The following is a 24,126-nucleotide window of genomic DNA, read 5'->3' as shown; positions in this document are numbered from 1 at the left end:
TGCTACTGTCTGTTAGTGTTGGTTACTGTCTGCTACTGTCTGTTAGTGTTGGTTACTGTCTGTTACTGTCTGCTACTGTCTGTTAGTGTTGGTTACTGTCTGTTAGTGTTGGTTACTGTCAGTTAGTGTTGGTTACTGTCAGTTAGTGTTGATTGCTGTCTGTTAGTGTTGGTTACTGTCAGTTACTGTCTGCTACTGTCTGTTACTGTCTGTTACTGTCTGTTAGTGTTGGTTACTGCCTGTTAGTGTTGGTTACTGTCTGCTACTGTCTGTTAGTGTTGGTTAATGCCTGCTACTGTCTGCTACTGTCTGTTAGTGTTGGTTACTGCCTGTTACTGTCTGTTAGTGTTGGTTACTGTCTGTTTCTGTCTGTTAGTGTTGGTTACTGTCTGTTTCTGTCTGTTAGTGTTGGTTACTGTCTGCTACTGTCTGCTACTGTCTGTTACCGTCTGCTATTGTTTGTTACTCTCTGCTATTGGTTGACTTTTGGCATTCTTCCCTGTACATGTAACATTGTAAAATCTTACTGTCTGTTAGTGTCTGTTAGTGTTGGTTACTGTCTGTTACTTTCTGTTAGTGTTGGTTACTGTCTGTTACTGTCTGTTAGTGTTGGTTACTGTCTGTTAGTGTTGGTTACTGTCTGTTTCTGGCTGTTAGTGTTGGTTACTGTCTGTTACTGTCTGTTACTGTCTGTTAGTGTTGGTTACTGTCTGTTACTGTCTGTTAGTGTTGGTTACTGTCTGTTAGTGTTGGTTACTGCCTGCTACTGTCTGTTAGTGTTGGTTACTGTCTGCTACTGTCTGTTAGTGTTGGTTACTGCCTGCTACTGTCTGTTAGTGTTGGTTACTGTCTGTTACTGTCTGTTAGTGTTGGTTACTGTCTGCTACTGTCTGTTAGTGTTGGTTACTGTCTGCTACTGTCTGTTAGTGTTGGTTACTGTCTGTTAGTGTTGGTTACTGCCTGCTACTGTCTGTTAGTGTTGGTTACTGTCTGTTTCTGGCTTTTTAAAGTAGTTTATTATTGTAATTATCTATGTTGTATGTTGTATTTGTAATGTAATGCAAAGTTTGCAAACAAAAGAAAGTGTTATTTTCATTTCAACTCCTGACTTTGTTCCAGGAACCCACTGGGTGCAGACGTCAATTCAACATCTATTCCGCGTTGGTTCCACATCATTTCATTGAAACATTTCCTTGTGGAAACAATGTTCATTGAACCAAAGTGGAAAAAACTCTGCTCTGAAACCTCATCTCGCTTTTCAAGTGACAAACAACAATTTTTATCACACCAGGATTCCATAGTCAGTCGAGTGATTAAAACAGGTTAGTGTACTTCTGAGTGTGACTCATAACGCACAGTGGGAGATGCTTCTGTAAACGTGTGTGTGTGTGTGTGTGTGTGTGTGTGTGTGTGTGTGTGTGTGTGTGTGTGTGTGTGCGTGTGTGCGTGTCAGTGTGTGAGTGTGTGTGTGTTTATGTGTGTGTGTTTATGTGTATGTGTTTATGTGTGTGTGTGTGTGTGTGTGTGTGTGTGTGTGTGTGTGTGTGTGTGTGTGTGTGTGTGTGTGTGTGTGTGTGTGTGTGTGTGTGTGTGTGTGTGGGTGGGTGGGTGGGTGTGTGTGGGCAGTTCAGTCTGCTTGCAGATTAATGTGCGCATGTGCCTCTACTGAACATGTATCTATTAAAGCAGAGTCTGATCTCAGAGAGACTCAGAGAGAGAGAGACAGTGACAGACAGACAAACAGAGAGAGACAGACAGATAGACAGAGACAGAGAGAGAGACAGAGAGAGACAGACAGACAGACAGACAGACAGACAGACAGACAGACAGACAGACAGACAGACAGACAGACAGCATGTCTCCCTCCCAGTCCTCACTACTACTGCTACTGCTGATGGTCTCCTGCTCCTGGGCCACCCACTTTTTAGGAGGAACCATGACCTTCAACCCCAGAGGGACCAACCCAGACGGAACCTACAGGGTGAGACCAATGAAGACCAATAAGACCAATGACAATGATCATGCTTTCTATTAAAGATCCTGTCATTTCCTGGTAGCTACAATTCTAATAGTTTGCCAGATTTCAGTTTGTGACAAAACAAGCATGTATAGTTTAGATTGATACTGCTGTGAAATATATTTTCAATAACCAACAATATAATTTTTTCAGCTGTTTGAAGCTGGTGTACAAAACAGACAGTAAAAGACACAAAAATACAGATATATAAATATAACTCACATTTCTACCTCATACAGTTTTAAGTGTTTTCTTCAAATGAGAGAAATGCTCATTTGTTCTTGTTGTCATCTTGAAAAATACGTTCTTCATGGGGCCGTAGTTTTACTGGTAACTTTGTAAATGTACAAGAACATTTTTATTTATTTATTTATTTTATTTCACCTTTATTTGACCAGGTAGGCTAGTTGAGAACAAGTTCTCATTTGCAACTGCGACCTGGCCAAGATAAAACATAGCAGTGTGGACAGACAACACAGAGTTACACATAAGTCGAGGATCGGTAGGATAGTCAGTTTTACTAAGGTAAGTTTGGCGGCGTGAGAGAAGGAGGCTTTGTTGCGGAAATTAAAGCCGACCCTAGATTTGATTTTAGATTGGAGATGTTTGATATGAGTCTGGAAGGAGAGTTTACAGTCTAGCCAGACACCTAGTTACTTATAGATGTCCACATATTCTAGGTTGGAACCATCCAGGATGGTGATGCTAGTCAGGCGTGCGGGTGCAGGCAGCGAACGATTGAAAAGCATGCATTTGGTTTTACTAGCGTTTAACAGCAGTTGCAGGCCACGGAAAAAGTGTTGTATGACATTGAAGCTCGTTTGGAGGTTAGATAGCACACTGTCCAAGGACGGGCCGGAAGTATATAGAATGGTGTCGTCTGCGTAGAGGTGGATCAGGGAATCGCCTGCAGCAAGAGCAACATCATTGATATATACAGAGAAAAGAGTCGGCCCGAGAATTGAACTCTGTGGCAACCCCATAGAGACTGCCAGAGGTCCGGACAACAGGCCCTCCGATTTGACACACTGAACGCTGTCTGCAAAGTAGTTGGTGAACCAGGCAAGGCAGTCATCAGAAAAACCGAGGCGACTGAGTCTGCCGATAAGAATATGGTGATTGACAGAGTCGAAAGCCTTGGCAAGGTCGATGAAGACGGCTGCACAGTACTGTCTTTTATCGATGGCGGTTATGATATTGTGACCGGCTCGGAAACCAGATTGCACAGCGGAGAAGGTACGGTGGGATTCGAGATGGTCAGTGACCTGTTAGTTGACTTGGCTTTCGAAGACCTTAGATAGGCAGGGCAGGATGGATATAGGTCTGTAACAGTTTGGGTCCAGGGTGTCTCCCCCTTTGAAGAGGGGGATGACTGCGGCAGCTTTCCAATCCTTGGGGATCTCAGACGATATGAAAGAGAGGTTGAACAGGCTGGTAATAGGGGTTGTGACAATGGCGGCGGATAGTTTCAGAAATAGAGAGTCCAGATTATCAAGACCAGCTGATTTGTACGGGTCCAGGTTTTGCAGCTCTTTCAGAACATCTGCTATCTGGATTTGGGTAAAGGAGAACCTGGAGAGGCTTGGGCGAGTAGCTGCGGGGGGGGCAGAGCTGTTGGCCGATGTTGGAGTAGCCAGGCGGAAGGCATGGCCAGCCATTGAGAAATGCTTGTTGAAGTTTTCGATAATCATGGATTTATCGGTGGTGACCGTGTTACCTAGCCTCAGTGCAGTGGGCAGCTGGGAGGAGGTGCTCTTGCTCTCCATGGACTTTACAGTGTCCAGAGGTATACACAGGCAGCTAGGAAAGCAAAGGCTAGCTTTTTCAAGCAGAAATTTACATCCTGTAGCACTAACTCCAAAAAGTTCTGGGACACTGTAAAGTCCATGGAGAATAAGAGCACCTCCTCCCAGCTGCCAACTGCACTGAGGCAAGGAAACACTGTCACCGCTGATAAATCTACGATAATCGAGAATTTCAATAAGCATTTCCCCACGGTTGGCCATGCTTTCCTCATGGCTACCCCTACCCCGGCCAACAGCTCTGCACCCCCCTCAGCGACTTGCCCACCACCCCCCCCCCCCCGCTTCTCCTTCACCCGCAATTGTTGCAGCCCCTATTACTTGCCTGTTCAACCTCTCTTTCGTATCGTCTAAAGATTGGAAAGCTTCCGTGGTCATCCCCCATTTTGAATCCCACCGTAGCTTCTCCGCTATGCAATCTGGTTTCAGAGCTGGTCATGGGTGCACCTCAGCCACACTCAAGGTCCTAAACAATATCATAACCGCCATCGATAAGAGACATTACTGTGCAGCCGTATTCATCGACCTGGCCAAGGCTTTCGACTCTGTCAATCACAGCATTCTTATTGGCAGACTCAACAGCCTTGGTTTCTCAAATGACTGCCTCGCCTGGTTCACCAACTACTTCTCAGAAAGAGTTCAGTGTGTCAAATCGGAGGGCCTGCTGTCCGGACCTCTGGCAGTCTCTATGGGGTGACAAAGGGTTCAATTCTCGGGCCGACACTTTTCTCTGTATACATCAAGGAAGTCTATCAGAGTGGCCATCCGTTTTGTCACCAAAGCCCCATATACTACCCACTACTACTACATATACAACCCAACACTGCAACCTGTATGCTCTCGTTGGTTGGCCCTTGCTACATATTCGTCGGCAAACCCACTGGCTTCAGGTCATCTAAAGTTTTTGCTATGTAAAGCCCCACCTTTTCTTAGCTCACTGGTCACCATAGCAACACCCAACCATAGCACGCGCCCCAGCAGGTATATTTAACTGGTCATCCCCAAAGCCAACACCTCCTTTGGCTGCCTTTCCTTCCAGTTCTCTGCAGCCAATGACTGGAACGAATTGCAAAAATCACTGAAGCTGAAGTCTTATATCTCCCTCATTAAATTTAAGCATCAGTTGTCAGAGCAGCTTACCGATCATTGTACCTGTACATAGCCCATCGGTAAATAGCACACCCGACTACCTCATCCCCATATTGTTTGTTTTTCCTGCTCTTTTGCACCCCAGTATCTCTACTTGCACATCATCATCTGCACATTTATCACTCCAGTGTTAATGCTAAATTGTAGTTATTTCACCGCTATGGCCTATTTATTGCCTTACCTCCTTACCTCATTTTTACACACTGTATATAGATTGTTCTATTGTGTTATTGACTGTACGTTTGTTTATTCCATGTGTAACTCTGTGTTGTTGTTTTTGTCTCACTGCTTTGCTTTATCTTGGCCAGGTTGCAGTTGTAAATGAGAACTTGTCCTCAACTAGAGTACCTGGTTAAATAAAGGTATATATATATATATATATTAAAAAAGTGTTCTGGTATATATATATATATATATTAAAAAAGTGTTCAAAACCAAAAGTAAAAGACACAAAAATACAGATCTATATTTCTACATAATGCAGCTTTAAGTTTTTTCTTCAACTGAGAGAAATGCTAATTTGTTCCTGATGTTATCTTGAAAAATACATTCTTCACAGGGTTTGAGTATTACTGGTAACTTTCTTAATGTACCAGTAAACTACCAGCATTTACCAGTAAACTACCAGCATTTACCAGTAAACTACCAGCATTTACCAGTAAACGACCAGCATTTACCAGTAAACTACCAGCATTTACCAGTAAACTACCAGAATGTACCATAAACATTCAAGGAGTTTCCAAACACGGAAAAATATCAAATAATACAAGAATGTACATCACAAATCTTTAAAACAAAGCTGTAAAACATGATTCTTCATATAACCGATCAATTTGTAAATTACCAGGGGTTTTGGAAACCTATTCTCAGCCCAACAGGCTTGTAAAATGGACTCTAGATGATAGAATGGAACACGTGTTTCCCTTTTGGTCTGTGGTGCATGTTTGCTGCCCTCTAGTGGTGTTTGTCATGTATGGCTCTACTTTTCAAACTTCTTATACCAACTCCTATTCACAACTTATACCTGCTCCCATTCACTACTTATACCCACTACTATTCACTACCTATACCCACTACTATTTACTACTTATACCCACTACTATTCACTACTTATACCCACTACTATTGACTAACTACACCCACTACTATTCACTACTTATACTCACTACTATTCACTTCTTATACCCACTCCTATTCACTACTTATACCTGCTCCCATTCACTACTTATACCCACTACTATTCACTTCTTATACCTGCTCCCCTTCACTACTTATACCCACTACTATTCACTACTTATACCTGCTCCCATTCACTACTTATACCCACTACTATTCACTACTTATACCTGCTCCCATTCACTACTTATACCCACTACTATTCACTACTTATACCTGCTCCCATTCACTACTCATACCCACTACGATTCACTACCTATACCCACTACTATTCACTACTTATACCCACTACTATTCACAAACTATACCCACTCCTTTTCACTACTTATACCCACTCCTATTCACTACGTATACCCACTCATATTCATTACTTATACCCACTCCTATTCACTACTTATACCTGCTCCCATTCACTACTTATACCCACTACTATTCACTACCTATACCCACTACTGTTCACTACTTATACCTGCTCCCATTCACTACTTATACCCACTACTATTCACTGCCTATACACACTACTATTCACTACTTATACCCACTACTATTCACTACTTATGCCCACTACTATTCACTAACTACACCCACTGCTATTCACTACTTATACCCACTACTATTCACTTCTTATACCAACTCATATTCACTACTTATAACTGCTCCCATTCACTACTTATACCCACTACGATTCACTACCTATACCCACTACTATTCACTACTTATACCCACTACTTATACCCACTACTATTCACTACTTATACTCACTAGTATTCACTACTTATACCCACTCCTATTGACTACTTATACCCACTCCTATTCACTACTTATACCCACTCCTATTCACTACTTATACCCACTCCTATTCATTACTTATACCCACTCCTATTCACTACTTATACCTGCTCCCATTCACTACTTATACCCACTACTATTCACTACCTATACACACTACTATTCACTACTTATACCCACTACTATTCACTACTTATACCCACTACTTATACCCACTTATATTCACTACTTATACCAACTCCTATTCACTACTTATACCCACTACTATACACTACTTATACCCACTACTATTCACTACTTATACCCGCTCCTATTCACTACTTATACCCACTGCTATTCACTACTTATACCCACTGCTATTCACCACTTATACCCACTACTTATACCCACTACTATTCACTACTTATACCCACTACTATTCACTACTTATATCTACTCCTATTCACTACATATGCCCACTCCTATCCACTACTTATACCCACTAATATTCACTACTTATACCCACTCCTATTCACTACTTATACCCACTACTTATACCCACTACTATTCACTACTTATATCCACTACTATTCACTACTTATACCCACTCCTATTTACTACTTATACCACATTTACATACATTTACATTTAAGTCATTTGGCAGACGCTCTTATCCAGAGCGACTTACAAATTGGTGAATTCACCTTATGACATCCAGTGGAACAGACACTTTACAATAGTGCATCTAAATCATTTAAGGGGGGGTGAGAAGGATTACTTTATCCTATCCTAGGTTTTCCTTAAAGAGGTGGGGTTTCAGGTGTCTCCGGAAGGTGGTGATTGACTCCGCTGTCCTGGCGTCGTGAGGGAGTTTGTTCCACCATTGGGGGGCCAGAGCAGCGAACAGTTTTGACTGGGCTGAGCGGGAACTGTACTTCCTCAGTGGTAGGGAGGCGAGCAGGCCAGAGGTGGATGAACGCAGTGCCCTTGTTTGGGTGTAGGGCCTGATCAGAGCCTGGAGGTACTGCGGTGCCGTTCCCCTCACAGCTCCGTAGGCAAGCACCATGGTCTTGTAGCGGATGCGAGCTTCAACTGGAAGCCAGTGGAGAGAGCGGAGGAGCGGGGTGACGTGAGAGAACTTGGGAAGGTTGAACACCAGACGGGCTGCGGCATTCTGGATGAGTTGTAGGGGTTTAATGGCACAGGCAGGGAGCCCAGCCAACAGCGAGTTGCAGTAATCCAGACGGGAGATGACAAGTGCCTGGATTAGGACCTGCGCCGCTTCCTGTGTGAGGCAGGGTCGTACTCTGCGGATGTTGTAGAGCATGAACCTACAGGAACGGGCCACCGCCTTGATGTTAGTTGAGAACGACAGGGTGTTGTCCAGGATCACGCCAAGATTCTTAGCGCTCTGGGAGGAGGACACAATGGAGTTGTCAACCGTGATGGCGAGATCATGGAACGGGCAGTCCTTCCCCGGGAGGAAGAGCAGCTCCGTCTTGCCGAGGTTCAGCTTGAGGTGGTGATCCGTCATCCACACTGATATGTCTGCCAGACATGCAGAGATGCGATTCGCCACCTGGTCATCAGAAGGGGAAAGGAGAAGATTAATTGTGTGTCGTCTGCATAGCAATGATAGGAGAGACCATGTGAGGTTATGACAGAGCCAAGTGACTTGGTGTATAGCGAGAATAGGAGAGGGCCTAGAACAGAGCCCTGGGGGACACCAGTGGTGAGAGCGCGTGGCGAGGAGACAGATTCTCGCCACGCCACCTGGTAGGAGCGACCTGTCAGGTAGGACGCAATCCAAGCGTGGGCCGCGCCGGAGATGCCCAACTCGGAGAGGGAGGAGAGGAGGATCTGATGGTTCACAGTATCGAAGGCAGCCGATAGGTCTAGAAGGATGAGAGCAGAGGAAAGAGAGTTAGCTTTAGCAGTGCGGAGCGCCTCCGTGATACAGAGAAGAGCAGTCTCAGTTGAATGACTAGTCTTGAAACCTGACTGATTTGGATCAAGAAGGTCATTCTGAGAGAGATAGCGGGAGAGCTGGCCAAGGACGGCACGTTCAAGAGTTTTGGAGAGAAAAGAAAGAAGGGATACTGGTCTGTAGTTGTTGACATCGGAGGGATCGAGTGTAGGTTTTTTCAGAAGGGGTGCAACTCTCGCTCTCTTGAAGACGGAAGGGACGTAGCCAGCGGTCAGGGATGAGTTGATGAGCGAGGTGAGGTAAGGGAGAAGGTCTCCGGAAATGGTCTGGAGAAGAGAGGAGGGGATAGGGTCAAGCGGGCAGGTTGTTGGGCGGCCGGCCGTCACAAGAAGCGAGATTTCATCTGGAGAGAGAGGGGAGAAAGAGGTCAGAGCACAGGGTAGGGCAGTGTGAGCAGAACCAGCGGTGTCGTTTGACTTAGCAAACGAGGATCGGATGTCGTCGACCTTCTTTTCAAAATGGTTGACGAAGTCATCTGCAGAGAGGGAGGAGGGGGGGAGGGGGAGGAGGATTCAGGAGGGAGGAGAAGGTGGCAAAGAGCTTCCATTAGATTACCACCCCCCAAGTCATCTATTTTATATTGTGTGAGATTTTTTATTAATCTGGAAATGCTTTTACAATTTACCTTTCATTTTATAAATGCAAAGTGTGTAGATGAACAGGAAAACAATCTAATTTCATCCACATTTAGATTTAATTTTAAGCCATCAAATTGTGCAAGGAGGGTGTGTAGAATTTCTCTAGACATTATATATGTATTTCAACATTTGGAATTGATATTATCTATTGTTGATAACTAAGTCTTGTTATGAGTTGATATTATCTATTGTTGATAACTAAGTGTTGTTTTGAATTGATATTATCTATTGTTGATAACTAAGTGTTGTTATGAGTTGATATTATCTATTGTTGATAACTAAGTGTTGTTATGAGTTGATATTATCTATTGTTGATAACTAAGTGTTGTTTTGAATGGATATTACCTATTGTTGATAACTAAGTGTTGTTTTGAATTGATTTTGTATGATGTGGATAACTAAGTGTTGTTATGAGTTGATATTATCTATTGTTTTGTCTGTTGTTGATAACTAAGTGTTGTTTCGAGTTGATTTTGTCTGTTGTTGATAACTAAGTGTTGTTTTGAATTGATATTATCTATTGTTGATAACTAAGTTTTGTTGTGAGTAGATTTTGTCTGTTGTAGATAACTAAGTGTTATGTACTTGAGTGAAGACCCAAAAGCGGTTTTAACAGAAAACAGAGTTCTTTAATGAAAAACAGGAATGGCATAAATCCTCTTCCAACGTAGTCAATGGAACAAAAAGAACGTAGTATAATGCAGGATGCACCTGCCAGGCAGACTCCGACAGGATAGGACAAGGTGGAAGCAAACGAGACGACAGCTTGCTTCTGGCATCAAAAACACAAACAAGAATCAGACACTGAAAGTAGCAGGAACAGAGAGAGAAATAGAGACCTAATCAGAGGGGGAAGAGAGAACAGGTGGGAAAGAGTGAATGAGCTAGTTAGGGGAGATGTAGAACAGCTGAAGAATGAGAGACAGAGAAGGTAACCTAAAAAGACCAGCAGAGAGAGACAGAGTGAAGAGAAAGGACAGGAACAGACATAACAAGACATGACAGTACCCCCTCCCACTCACCGAGCGCCTCCTGGCGCACTCGAGGAGGAAACCTGGCGGCAACGGAGGAAATCATCGATCAGCGAACGGTCCAGCACGTCCCGAGAGGGAACCCAACTCCTCTCCTCAGGACCGTACCCCTCCCAATCCACTAGGTACTGATGACCACGGCCCCGAGGGCGCATGTCCAAAATCTTACGAACCCTGTAGATGGGTGCGCCCTCGACAAGGATGGGGGGACGGCGGGGGCGCGAAGAACGGGCTTAACACAGGAGACATGGAAGACCGGGTGAACGCGACGAAGATAGCGGGAGAAGAAGTCGCACTGCGACAGGATTAATGACCTGAGAAATACGGAACGGACCAATGAACCGCGGGGCCAACTTGCGAGAAGCTGTCTTAAGGGGAAGGTTCTGAGTGGAGAGCCATACTCTCTGACCGCAACAATATCTAGGACTCTTGGTCCTACGCTTATTAGCGGCCCTCACAGTCTGCGCCCTATTACGGCAAAGTGCCGACCTGACCCCCTTCCAGGTGCGCTCGCAACGCTGGACAAAAGCCTGAGCGGAGGGGACGCAGGACTCGGCGAGCTGAGATGAGAACAGCGGAGGCTGGTACCCGAGGCTACTCTGAAAAGGAGATAGACCGGTAGCAGACGAGGGAAGCGAGTTGTGGGCGTACTCTGCCCAGGGGAGCTGTTCTGACCAAGACGCAGGGTTATGAAAAGAAAGACTGCGTAAAATGCGACCAACAGTCTGATTGGCCCGTTCGGCTTGACCATTAGACTGGGGATGAAAGCCGGACGAGAGACTGACGGAAGCCCCAATCAAACGGCAAAACTCCCTCCAAAATTGAGACGTGAACTGCGGGCCTCTGTCGGAAACGACGTCAGACGGAAGGCCATGAATTCGGAAAACATTCTCGATAATGATCTGAGCCGTCTCCTTAGCAGAAGGGAGCTTAGCGAGAGGAATGAAATGAGCCGCCTTAGAGAATCTATCGACAACCGTAAGAATAACTGTCTTCCCCGCTGATGAAGGCAGTCCGGTGATAAAATCTAAAGCGATGTGAGACCACGGTCGAGAGGGAATGGGAAGCGGTCTGAGACGGCCGGCAGGAGGAGAGTTCCCAGATTTAGTCTGCGCGCAGACCGAACAAGCGGCGACAAATCGACGCGCGTCACGTTCCCGAGTGGGCCACCAGAAACGCTGGCGAATGGAAGCGAGCGTACCCCGAACGCCGGGGTGGCCGGCTAACTTGGCAGAGTGGGCCCACTGAAGAACGGCCGGACGAGTAGGAACGGGAACGAACAGAAGGTTCCTAGGACAAGCTCGCGGCGACGGAGTGTGAGCGAGTGCTTGCTTTACCTGCCTCTCAATTCCCCAGACAGTCAACCCGACAACACGCCCGTCAGGAGAATCCCCTCGGGGTCGGTGGAGACCTCAGAAGAACTGAAGAGACGAGATAAAGCATCAGGCTTGGTGTTTTTGAGCCCGGACGATAAGAAATAACAAACTCGAAACGAGCGAAAAACAGAGCCCAACGAGCCTGACGCGCATTAAGTCGTTTGGCTGAACGGATGTACTCAAGGTTCCTATGGTCAGTCCAAACGACAAAAGGAACGGTCGCCCCCTCCAACCACTGTCGCCATTCGCCTAGGGCTAAGCGGATGGCGAGCAGTTCGCGATTACCAACATCATAGTTACGTTCTGACGGCGATAAGCGATGAGAGAAAAACGCGCAAGGATGGACCTTGCCGTCAGAGAGAGAGCGCTGAGAAAGAATGGCTCCCACGCCCACCTCTGACGCGTCAACCTCAACAACAAACTGACTAGAGATGTCAGGTGTAACAAGAATAGGTGCGGATGTAAAACGATTCTTAAGAAGATCAAAAGCTCCCTGGGCGGAAACGGACCACTTAAAGCACGTCTTAACAGAAGTAAGGGCTGTGAGGGGAGCTGCCACCTGACCGAAATTACGGATGAAACGACGATAGAAATTAGCGAAGCCCAGAAAGCGCTGCAGCTCGACGCGTGACTTAGGAACGGGCCAATCAATGACAGCCTGGACCTTAGCGGGATCCATCTTAATGCCCTCAGCGGAAATAACGGAACCGAGAAAAGGGACAGAGGCGGCATGAAAAGTGCACTTCTCAGCCTTCACATAAAGACAGTTCTCCAAAAGGAGCTGGAGGACGCGTCGCACGTGCTGAACATGAATCGAGAGAGACGGTGAAAAAATCAGGATATCGTCCATGTAAACGAAAACAAAAATGTTCAGCATGTCTCTCAGGACGTCGTTAACTAGTGCCTGAAAGACAGCTGGAGCGTTAACGAGGCCCGAAAGGAAGAACCCGGTATTCAAAGTGCCCTAACGGAGTGTTAAACGCCGTCTTCCACTCGTCCCCCTCCCTGATGCGCACGAGATGGTAGGCGTTACGAAGGTCCAATTTGGTGAAAAACCTGGCTCCCTGCAGGATCTCGAAGGCTGAAGACATAAGAGGAAGCGGATAACGATTCTTTACTGTTATGTCATTCAGCCCTCGATAATCCACGCATGGGCGCAGGGACCCGTCCTTCTTTTGAACAAAAAAAAACCCCGCTCCGGGGAGAGGAGGAGGACTATGGTACCGGCGTCGAGCGATACAGACAAATAATCCTCGAGAGCCTTACGTTCGGGAGCCGACAGAGAGTATAATCTACCCCGGGGGAGTAGTTCCCGGAAGGAGATCAATACTACAGTCATACGACCGGTGTGGAGGGAGAGAAGTGGCCTTGGAACGACTGAACACCGTGCGCAGATCGTGATACTCCTCCGGCACCCCTGTCAAATCGCCAGGCTCCTCCTGTGAAGAAGAGACAGAGGAAACAGGAGGGATAGCAGACATTAAACAGGTCACATGACAAGAAACATTCCAGGATAGGATAGTATTACTAGACCAATTAATAGAAGGGTTATGGCGCACTAGCCAGGGATGACCCAAAACAACAGGTGTAAAAGGTGAACGAAAAATTAAAAAAGAAATGGTTTCGCTATGATTACCAGAGACAGTGAGGGTTAAAGGCAGCGTCTCACGCTGAATCTTGGGGAGAGAACTACCATCTAAAGCGAACAAGGCCGTGGGCTCCCCTAACTGTCTGAGAGGAATGTCATGTTCCCGAGCCCAGGTCTCGTCCATAAAACAGCCCTCCGCCCCAGAGTCTATCAAGGCACTGCAGGAAGCAGATGAACCGGGCCAGCGGAGATGGACCGGAAAGGTAGTGCGTGATCCAGAAGGAGAGGCCTGAGTAGTTGCGCTCACCAGTAGCCCTCCTCTAACTGATGAGCGGTACTCAGTGGGCTCCCCAGAGTAACACGGCGGGTTGTTGATCCTGGGCTCCGGAGACTCGGAAACCCTGGAAGTGGGCGGTGGATCGAGGTGGAGTTGGTGAACCTGTCTTGTGAGGTCGGAGACTTGGACGGCCAGGGTCTCAACGGCATGTCGAGCTGCAGACAATTCCTCCTCGTGTCTGCCTAGCATCGCTCCCTGGATCTCGACGGCGGAGTGAAAAGGGTCCGGAGCCGCTGGGTCCATTCTTGGTCTGATTCTTCTGTTATGTACTTGAGTGAAGACCCAAAAGCGGTTTTAACAGAAAACAGAGTTCTTTAATGAAAAACAGGAATGGCATAAATCCTCTTCCAACGTAGTCAATGGAACAAAAAGAACGTAGTATAATGCAGGATGCACCTGCCAGGCAGACTCCGACAGGATAGGACAAGGTGGAAGCAAACGAGACGACAGCTTGCTTCTGGCATCAAAAACACAAACAAGAATCAGACACTGAAAGTAGCAGGAACAGAGAGAGAAATAGAGACCTAATCAGAGGGGGAAGAGAGAACAGGTGGGAAAGAGTGAATGAGCTAGTTAGGGGAGATGTAGAACAGCTGAAGAATGAGAGACAGAGAAGGTAACCTAAAAAGACCAGCAGAGAGAGACAGAGTGAAGAGAAAGGACAGGAACAGACATAACAAGACATGACAACTAAGTGTTGTCCACCAATGATTGTTGTGTCTAACCACTCCCTCTTCAGGCTTTGATGGAACATGGCTTGTTCCCTACAAAAGGCTTGTTGTATCATTGTTGTCCCTGACAAAGGCTGAAATTAATCAGAGTTTAGAATGTTCTGTACTATTGAACATACCATAATGATAAAGGCATTTAGCTATATGAAGAATGCCTTGCTCCTGCTTGTTCTCTTACCCTCCTTACCAAACAGAACATTTATCTAGGTTACACACTTGTTAAAGACAGCAGTCTTGCAATGTGTCTGAAGTGGTGGTTTAATGAAGTGTGTCATTGCAGGTGGACCTCCGTTACAAGGCAGCCCTTCTGTCTCATGGCTGTTTTTCTGATACCTGGTTGTGTATCAGTGGGGACTGTGGGAATGAGATCAGTTTAGTGGTTAACACCGTGGACCAGGGGATATCTGAGGACTGGTGTCAGACAGAGGGAGTCATGACTAGACACGTCTCCAATAACACACAGACCTTTGATCTGCTGTGAGTGTTTATTTTCTATTCAAATCTTCCATCCGTTACCAGTGTGTTTATGAACCTGATTCGTAGTAACAGGGAACAGCTAAGTTATTTTATCTTGGTTACCAAAGTAGTTCTAGACAATATGTCCAACATGTCCCATGACATCAGAAAGGACAAACTCCACATTAGTTAAAACACACAGTATTGTACATGATGCACATCATTACAACAGTGTTTAGGATGTTTCTTCAACTCACCTTTCACCTTTGTCTCTTTATCATTACAGATTGGATGGCGGAAACTGGATAGACAATGATAATTCTGTTCGTGCTTGGAGGCTGTGGACTCATGTGGATCTTGGGGTCAGGTCTGACACGAAGACAGTCAACCGATCTCCACAGACCACTGTCGTACCTCTGATGCGGTAAATACTCCTACTTATCGGTGTTAAATTATTTAGTTTAGTGATTTTATCCACATGTGTGTTGTATTCAATCAATTAAAAACAGGTCTGAAACACCTCTCTCTCACTCTCTCACTCTCTCTCACACTCACTCTCACTCTCAGTGTCCCTGCTAATTGTCCAAGAGATTTCAACCTGTTGTCGTTTGATCCAGACGGGGATGAGGTCAGATGCAGATATGCAGTACCAACGAATGAGTGTTACACATCAAGTGACCTTCCTAATGACTTCACTCTACAAGAGGTTAGTATCCAAATAGAACAATACAGACAACAATGGACTATGATGATGATAGTAGTGAAAAGGAATAGATAATTAGCACTTAAACTGCCAGTCCTCGCTGCCGATGAGCAGCCATTTTGACAATAGACTATGATGATGATGGCAACAACCAGCTGGCCAAAGCAGGTTACTGTCATTGTAACAGAGCAGGGCAACAACCAGCTGGTCAAAGCAGGTTACTGTCATTCAACATGCCAAGGCAACAACCAGCTGGCCAAAGCAGGTTACTGTCATTGTCACAGAGCAGGGCAACAACCAGCTGGTCAAAGCAGGTTACTGTCATTCAACATGCCAAGGCAACAACCAGCTGGCCAAAGCAGGTTACTGTCATTCAACAAGCCAAGGCAACAACCAGCTGGCCAAAGCAGGTTACTGTCATTTAACAAGCCAAGGCAACAACCAGCTGGCCAAAGCAGGTTACTGTCATTCAACAAGCCAAGGCAACAACCAGCTGGCCAAAGCAGGTTACTGTCATTTAACATGCCAAGGCAACAACCAGCTGGCCAAAGCAGGTTACTGTCATTTAACATGCCAAGGCAACAACCAGCTGGCCAAAACAGGTTACTGTCATTTCCTGCCATCCTATAATTTAACAGTAAGTTAGAGTAACATAAATAGTACTTTCTGCATTACTAGATTATAACAGAACATGGCCAAGATGTTCAAATGTTCATAAATGACCAGCATGGTCAAATAATAATAATCACAGTAGTTGTTGAGGGTGCAGCAAGTCAGCACCTCAGGAGTAAATGTCAGTTGGCTTTTCATAGCCGATCATTAAGAGTATCTCTACCGCTCCTGCTGTCTCTAGAGAGTTGAAAACAGCAGGTCTGGGACAGGTAGCACGTCCGGTGAACAGGTCAGGATTCCATAGCCGCAGGCAGAACAGTTGAAACTGAAGCAGCAGCACGGCCAGCTGGACTGGGGACAGCAAGGAGTCATCATGCCAGGTCGTTCTGAGGCATGGCTCAGGTCCTCTGAGAGAGAGAAAGAAAGAGAGAATTAGAGAACACACGCATACTTAAATTCACACAGGACACCGGATAAGACAGGAGAAGTACTCCAGATATAACAAACTGACCCTAGCCCCCCGACACATAAACTACTGCAGCATAAATACTGGAGGCTGAGACAGGAGGGGTCAGGAGACACTGTGGCCCCATCCGATGATACCCCCGGACAGGGCCAAACAGGCAGGATATAACCCCACCCACTTTGCCAAAGTACAGCCCCCACACCACTAGAGGGATATCTTCAACCACTAACTTACCATCCTGAGACAAGGCCGAGTATAGCCCACAAAGATCTCCGCCACGGCACAACCCAAGGGGGGGGGCCAACCCAGACAGGAAGATCACGTCAGTGACTCAACCCACTCAAGTGACGCACCCCTCCTAGGGACGATATGAAAGAGCCCTAGTAAGCCAGTGACTCAGCCCCTGTAATAGGGTTAGAGGCAGAGAATCCCAGTGGAAAGAGGGGAACCGGCCAGGCAGAGACAGCAAGGGCGGTTCGTTGCTCCAGAGCCTTTCCGTTCACCTTCACACTCCTGGGTCAGACTAGACTCAATCATATGACCCACTGAAGAGATGAGTCCTCAGTAAAGACTTAAAGGTTGAGACCGAGTTTGCTTCTCTGACATGGGTAGGCAGATCATTCCATAAAAATTGAGCTCTATAGGAGAAATTCCTGCCTCCAGCTGTTTGCTTAGAAATTCTAGGGACAATTAGGAGGCCTGCGTCTTGTGATCGTAGCGTACGTGTAGGTATGTACGGCAGGACCAAATCAGAGAGATAGGTAGGAGCAAGCCCATGTAATGCTTTGTAGGTTAGCAGTAAAACCTTGAAATCAGCCCTTGCCTTAACAGGAAGCCAGTGTAGGGAGGCTAGCACTGGAGTAATATGATCAAATGTTTTGGTTCTAGTCAGGATTCTAGCAGCCGTATTTAGCACTAACTGAAGTTTATTTAGTGCTTTATCCGGGTAGCCGGAAAGTACAGCATTGCAGTAGTCTAACCGAGAAGTGACAAAAGCATGGATTAATTTAGGGGTCTATATTTGGTTATTGATGAAAACTTTATTTCATATGCAGATCAGGTTAGCTAGATGCAGCTAGCAGCAGGCCCCATTCTGGTATGAGAACCAGGTACCAGCAGGCTCCCATTCTGATAGGAGAACCAGGTAGCAGCAGGCCCCATTCTGATAGGAGAACCAGGTACCAGCAGGCCCCATTCTGATAGGAGAACCTTGGATTACCTAGTGACTTTCCTGTAAATGTATTTTTACGACAGTTGAAATAAGATAATAAGGCATTATTAAGTTATATCCTTCAAGAATCTATAGGTTTATATAGTTGATTTAAAAGTCAAAAATGTATGTAGCCATAACACATTTAATCTTGTTTCTATCTTGTCTCCCTCAGAACTGCACCTTGTCATTTTGGGGCAACAGTAGTACCACTGGAACATATGCAGTTCAGTTAGTGATGGAGGATTTCCCGACTCAGTCCATCTCTCTCTCCTATACTGACGGATCTCAATATATCATGACCTCAAACAACACACTCTGCAATCTACCTGTTCACTTTGCAGTGAGAGGTACATATATGATCTATACAGTTTATCTTTATATCTAGGTTTATCTTTTATCTAGGTAGTTTATCTCTAGGTAGTTTATCTCTAGGTAGTTTATCTTTATATCTAGGTAGTTTATCTTTATATCTAGGTAGATAATATCTAGGTAGTTTATCTTTATATCCAGGTAGTTTATATTTATATCTAGGTAGTTTATATCTAGGTAGTTTATCTCTAGGTAGTTTATCTTTATATCTAGGTAGTTTATCTTTATATCTAGGTAGATAATATCTAGGTAGTTTATCTTTATATCTAGGTAGTTTATATCTAGGTAATTTATCTTTATATCTAGGTAGTTAATATCTAGGTAGTTTATCTTTATATCTAGATAGTTAATATCTAGGTAGTTTATCTCTATATCTAGGTAGTTTATCTTTATATCTAGGTAGTTTATATCTAGGTAGTTCATCTTTATATCTAGGTAGTTTATATTTATATCTAGGTAGTTTATATCTAGGTAGTTTATCTCTAGGTAGTTTATCTTTATATCTAGGTAGTTTATCTTTATATCTAGGTAGATAATATCTAGGTAGTTTATCTTTATATCTAGGTAGTTTATATCTAGGTAATTTATCTTTATATCTAGGTAGTTAATATCTAGGTAGTTAATATCTAGGTAGTTTATATCTAGGTAGTTCATCTTTATATCTAGGTAGTTTATCTTTATATCTAGGTAGTTTATATCTAGGTAGTTTATATCTAGGTAGTTTATCTTTATATCTAGGTTTATCTTTTATCTAGGTAGTTTATATCTAGGTAGTTTATATTTAGGTAGTTTATCTTTATATCCAGGTAGTTTATCTTTATATCCAGGTAATTTATCTTTATATATAGGTAGTTTATATCTAGGTAGTTTATATCTAGGTAGTTTATCTCTAGGTAGTTTATCTTTATATCTAGGTAGTTTATCTTTATATCTAGGTAGTTTATATCTAGGTAGTTTATCTTTATATCTAGGTAGTTAATATCTAGGTAGTTAATATCTAGGTAGTTTATATCTAGGTAGTTTATCTTTATATCTCGGTAGTTTATCTTTATATCTAGGTAGTTAATATCTAGGTAGTTTATCTTTATATCTAGGTAGTTAATATCTAGGTAGTTTATCTTTATATCTAGGTAGTTTATATCTAGGTAGTTTATCTTTATATCTAGGTTTATCTTGTATCTAGGTAGTTTATATCTTGGTAGTTAATATTTATATCTAGGTAGTTTATCTTTATATCTAGGTTTATCTTTTATCTAGGTAGTTTATATCTAGGTAGTTTATATTTAGGTAGTTTATCTTTATATCCAGGTAGTTTATCTTTATATATAGGTAGTTTATATCTAGGTAGTTTATCTTTATATCTATATAGTTTATCTTTATATCCAGGTAGTTTATCTTTATATCCAGGTAGTTTATCTTTATATCTAGGTAGTTTATCTTTATATCTAGGTAGGTTATGTCCAGGTAGTTTATCTTTATATCTAGGTAGTTTATCTTTATATCCAGGTAGTTTATCTTTATATCTAGGTAGTTTATCTTTATATCCAGGTAGTTTATCTTTATATCCAGGTAGTTTATCTTTATATCTAGGTAGTTTATCTTTTTATCTATATAGTTTATCTTTATATCTAGGTAGGTAATCTTTATATAAGGTAGTTTATCTTTATATCTAGGTAGTTTATCTTTTTATCTATATAGTTTATCTTTATATATAGGTAGGTAATCTTTATATAAGGTAGTTTATCTTTATATCTAGGTAGTTTATATCTCGGTAGTTTATATCTATAAAGTTTATCTTTATATCCAGGTAGTTTATCTTTATATCGAAGTAGTTTATCTTTATTTCCAGGTAGTTTATATCTATATCTAGGTCGTTTATCTTTATTTCCAGGTAGTTTATCTTTATATCTAGGTCGTTTATCTTTATTTCCAGGTAGTTTATCTTTATATACAGGTAGTTTATCTTTCTATCCAGTTAGTTTATCTTTATTTCCAGGTAGTTTATCTTTATATCCAGGTAGTTTATCTTTATATATAGGTAGTTTATATCTAGGTAGTTTATCTTTCTATCCAGGTAGTTTATCTTTATATCCAGGTCGTTTATCTTTATATCCAGGTAGTTTATCTTTATATCCAGGTAGTTTATCTTTATATCCAGGTGGTTTCTAACAAGTTGATTCTCTTCATAGAGAATAAGATGATGCCTATGGCTTGTTTTCAGTAGTAGAAGGAGTGAATGTCAGTACATTTTATGCAGAGTTTCCAACGCTGTAGCATCGTAAAATGGTTGTGGTAATGATTTATACTGAAAAACATGACGCTGTGTGTTGTATCTCAACTCCATGGTTTGTCTCTCAGTGGACCCCCCGGTGACATCCTGTCTGGAGGGGTTGTACCTACCCATGTTCCTGTCTCCAACACCAGCCCAGGGTGCACTGCTCTACGCCTCTGCAGACCAACCCCTGGAAATCACTGTCAGAGCACAGGCTACCCGGTCCACGTAAGAGAAAGGAAACGTGGAAACACATAACCGATAGGTAGAGACTAAAATCAGGGGTTTTAAATGCAATAGTTAGACCAACAGGTGTGTCAGCGTGTTTTTGCTCTTCCTTTGCCATACAATCAGATTTAAAAACAGATACAAATACACCTTATGGAACAGCGGGGACTGTGAAGCAACACACACACACACACACACACACGATAACATGCCCACTATACATACACATGGACTGTGAAGCCTTGGCAGCAGCTAATGGGGATCCGTAATATAAATATACAGTCAATACATAAACTGATCTGACATCTACAGTCAATACATAAACTGATCTGGCATCTACAGTCAATACATAAACTGATGTCAACTTTATTCAAGACATTTTTAGCTTCAACATTTAACACATTCCATTTCAAGAAAGGAGATTTCTGTCTGTTTTATTCATATTTTGACGTGATGCAGTTCTCTCCTTGATCTTTTCTTGTCTATTAATGTTACGTGTAATGTCATGTTGTATGTTTTGACACCAGGAAGAGTAGCTGCTGCTTAAGCTAATGGGGTTCATAATGAAAAATAATAATAATAATATAAGAAATATATAATAAATATAAAATAATAATGACATTGTATTTTTTTCTCCCTGTGTGTTCCAGGGTTTCAGAGCTGTTGGTGAGTGGGCCTTCCAGTATCACAGAGAACAGCACTGTCTCAGGAGAGTACCTTCTAAGATGGACGCCCACTGAGGATGAGGAGGGAGGGTACTATCCTGTGTGCTTCATCGCTCAGGGAGTGAACGACAGGTCAGTCTGCTGCCACTTCAACTGGAAACTTACGGCACAACATAATGACTTACCTGATTAAATAAAGGCACAAAATAAACGAGCATAATCCATCATTTCTGTAGGCTACTATCAAGACGATCAGTTGAATGTACATTTAGACACATTTTGGTAGAATGCATTCAGTTGTGCAACAGACTAGGTTTTAACCTGCCTTTCCCTTCAATGGTATGTGGTTTGTTTGGCTTTGACATGTTTTTTTTAAAACCAATGGTATGTGGTTTGTTTGGCTTTGACATGTTTTTTTTAAAACCAATGGTATGTGGTTAGTTTGGTATTGTAATGTTTTATAAAATGCTGTTTAACAAAGATCTGAACAGTTTAACAGTTGTTCTGTTGATTCTCTCAGTTTCATGTATCACTCTGAGCTGCGCTGTTTGATCGTCAGGGTTGGAAACACAAGTGGTGGGTACAGTTTCACTACAGCATGAGGTTAATGATCCCCTTTCTGGTGTTCTGCTAGTCTCACTGTTATTTACAGATGCTAGTTGAAATGCATGTTTGAGACAATTACCAACCAATCAACACATCTCTGTCTGTCTGTCTGTCTGTCTGTTTGTCTTTGTGCTACAGCCATCAGAACAACAGAGGAACCAACAACCTCCCCTCTGACAACAAACCTAACGACCTCAGAGGAACCAACAACCTCCCCTCCTCTGACAACAAACCTAACGACCTCAGCGGAACCAACAACCTCCCCTCCTCTGACAATAAACCTCACAACCACAGCGGAGCCAACAACCTCCCCTCCTCTGACAATAAACCTCACAACCACAGAGGAACCAACAACCTCCCCTCCTCTGACAATAAACCTCACAACCACAGAGGAACCAACAACCTCCCCTCCTCTGACAATAAACCTCACGACCACACAGATTTCACCTGCACTTCCAACAACCACCCAAACAACTACTGAACTCACAACCACAAATGTCAGTACGTACGCACCCACAACTACCACAGTGACCACAGCATCCACAACTTTAAGTGCACACCCAACCACCGATCTCACAACCCATATTGTGGACAGTACAACAACGAGCAGTGGGCCTCGTAAGTACAAAATGAACTTGAACAAACGATTTGTGTATGTGTGTTGTAATAATGTGGACTAACTGTTTCCACAGGATACGTTGTTGTACTGAGGATAAAACTGTCCTCTCTGATCCCACTAACAGATGATTACATCCGAAACGTGGTTTTACAGCAGGTCAGTGTCACTGTCAGATCAGACAGGTTCCTCCTCAGCTCGACCTGATGATCACTGTGTGTGTTGTGTTTCCAGCTCCGTGAGGAACTGATCAGACAAGGGCTGCCAGGGGACTTCGCGCTACGCCTGAGAGCCACCCATGGGATCAGTTCCTGAGGGAGGAACAGGAATTCAGATCGACATTCTTCACTCCTACTTGTCTTGTCTTCCTGGTTCTGATTCTGCAGAAAGTTCTTTTGAAGAAGAAGTGGTTCCTTATAATGACAGAATATGATTTGTACTAATCTCTTGGGACAGACCCACGTAACATAAATGATGGTTTTTGTTCTGGGTTGCCAGGATTAGTTGAATGGACTGACAGTGCTTCTGACTGGATGTTAGTTGAATGACTAAAATGTAAAGGATTTATGTCTACAAGAAGAAATACAACATAAATATGTTTGGTAATGTACAGAGGTAGACTGGGGTTCTTTCCTGTTTGGTAATGTACAGAGGTAGACTGGGGTTCTGTCCTGTTTGGTAATGTACAGAGGTAGACTGGGGTTCTGTCCTGTTTGGTAATGTACAGAGGTAGACTGGGGTTCTTTCCTGTTTGGTAATGTACAGAGGTAGACTGGGGTTCTGTCCTGTTTGGTAATGTACAGAGGTAGACTGGGGTTCTGTCCTGTTTGGTAATGTACAGAGGTAGACTGGGGTTCTTTCCTGTTTGGTAATGTACAGAGGTAGACTGGGGTTCTTTCCTGTTTGGTAATGTACAGAGGTAGACTGGGGTTCTTTCCTGTTTGGTAATGTACAGAGGTAGACTGGGGTTCTTTCCTGTTTGGTAATGTACAGAGGTAGACTGGGGTTCTTTCCTGTTTGGTAATGTACAGAGGTAGACTGGGGTTCTTTCCTGTTTGGTAATGTATAGAGGTAGACTGGGGTTCTTTCCTGTTTGGTAATGTACAGAGGTAGACTGGGGTTCTTTCCTGTTTGGTAATGTACAGAGGTAGACTGGGGTTCTTTCCTGTTTGGTAATGTACAGAGGTAGACTGGGGTTCTTTCCTGTTTGGTAATGTACAGAGGTAGACTGGGGTTCTTTCCTGTTTGGTAATGTACAGAGGTAGACTGGGGTTCTTTCCTGTTTGGTAATGTATAGAGGTAGACTGGGGTTCTTTCCTG

At 43.5% G+C, this 24,126-nt stretch overlaps 1 protein-coding gene across 2 annotated transcripts; it reads left to right on the top strand.

Annotated features, from left to right (window-relative positions):
• Window positions 1–1,685: 1,685 nt before the first annotated feature.
• Window positions 1,686–23,509, top strand: LOC135549256 (mucin-2-like). 2 transcript variants are annotated; one of them, XM_064979282.1, is made up of 11 exons: window positions 1,686–1,981; window positions 14,881–15,077; window positions 15,343–15,480; window positions 15,624–15,762; window positions 18,223–18,397; window positions 20,778–20,919; window positions 21,570–21,716; window positions 22,105–22,160; window positions 22,329–22,808; window positions 22,934–22,965; window positions 23,041–23,509. In XM_064979282.1, exons 1-11 carry the CDS (start codon window positions 1,856–1,858, stop codon window positions 23,119–23,121), a joined length of 1,713 nt encoding a protein of 570 aa, XP_064835354.1. In that variant the 5' UTR covers window positions 1,686–1,855; the 3' UTR covers window positions 23,122–23,509. The 2 variants fall into 2 exon arrangements, with proteins under 2 accessions (XP_064835354.1, XP_064835353.1); XM_064979281.1 differs by having other exon boundaries at window positions 22,883–22,965; window positions 23,041–23,507.
• Window positions 23,510–24,126: the final 617 nt, after the last annotated feature.

Source organism: Oncorhynchus masou, chromosome 12 (assembly GCF_036934945.1).
Source record: "Oncorhynchus masou masou isolate Uvic2021 chromosome 12, UVic_Omas_1.1, whole genome shotgun sequence".
Taxonomy (NCBI): Eukaryota; Metazoa; Chordata; class Actinopteri; order Salmoniformes; family Salmonidae; genus Oncorhynchus; species Oncorhynchus masou.
The sequence above is the reverse complement of the archived record's forward strand: the minus strand, read 5'-3'. Positions and strand labels throughout refer to the sequence as shown.

Coding starts and splice junctions, on each gene's coding strand:
- LOC135549256 (XM_064979281.1), top strand. CDS start 1,856: ATGTCTCCCTCCCAGTCCTCACTACTACTGCTACTGCTGATGGTCTCC. Junction 15,763..18,222: donor ATGACTTCACTCTACAAGAG/GTTAGTATCCAA, acceptor TGTCTCCCTCAG/AACTGCACCTTGTCATTTTG. Junction 21,717..22,104: donor GCTCAGGGAGTGAACGACAG/GTCAGTCTGCTG, acceptor TGATTCTCTCAG/TTTCATGTATCACTCTGAGC.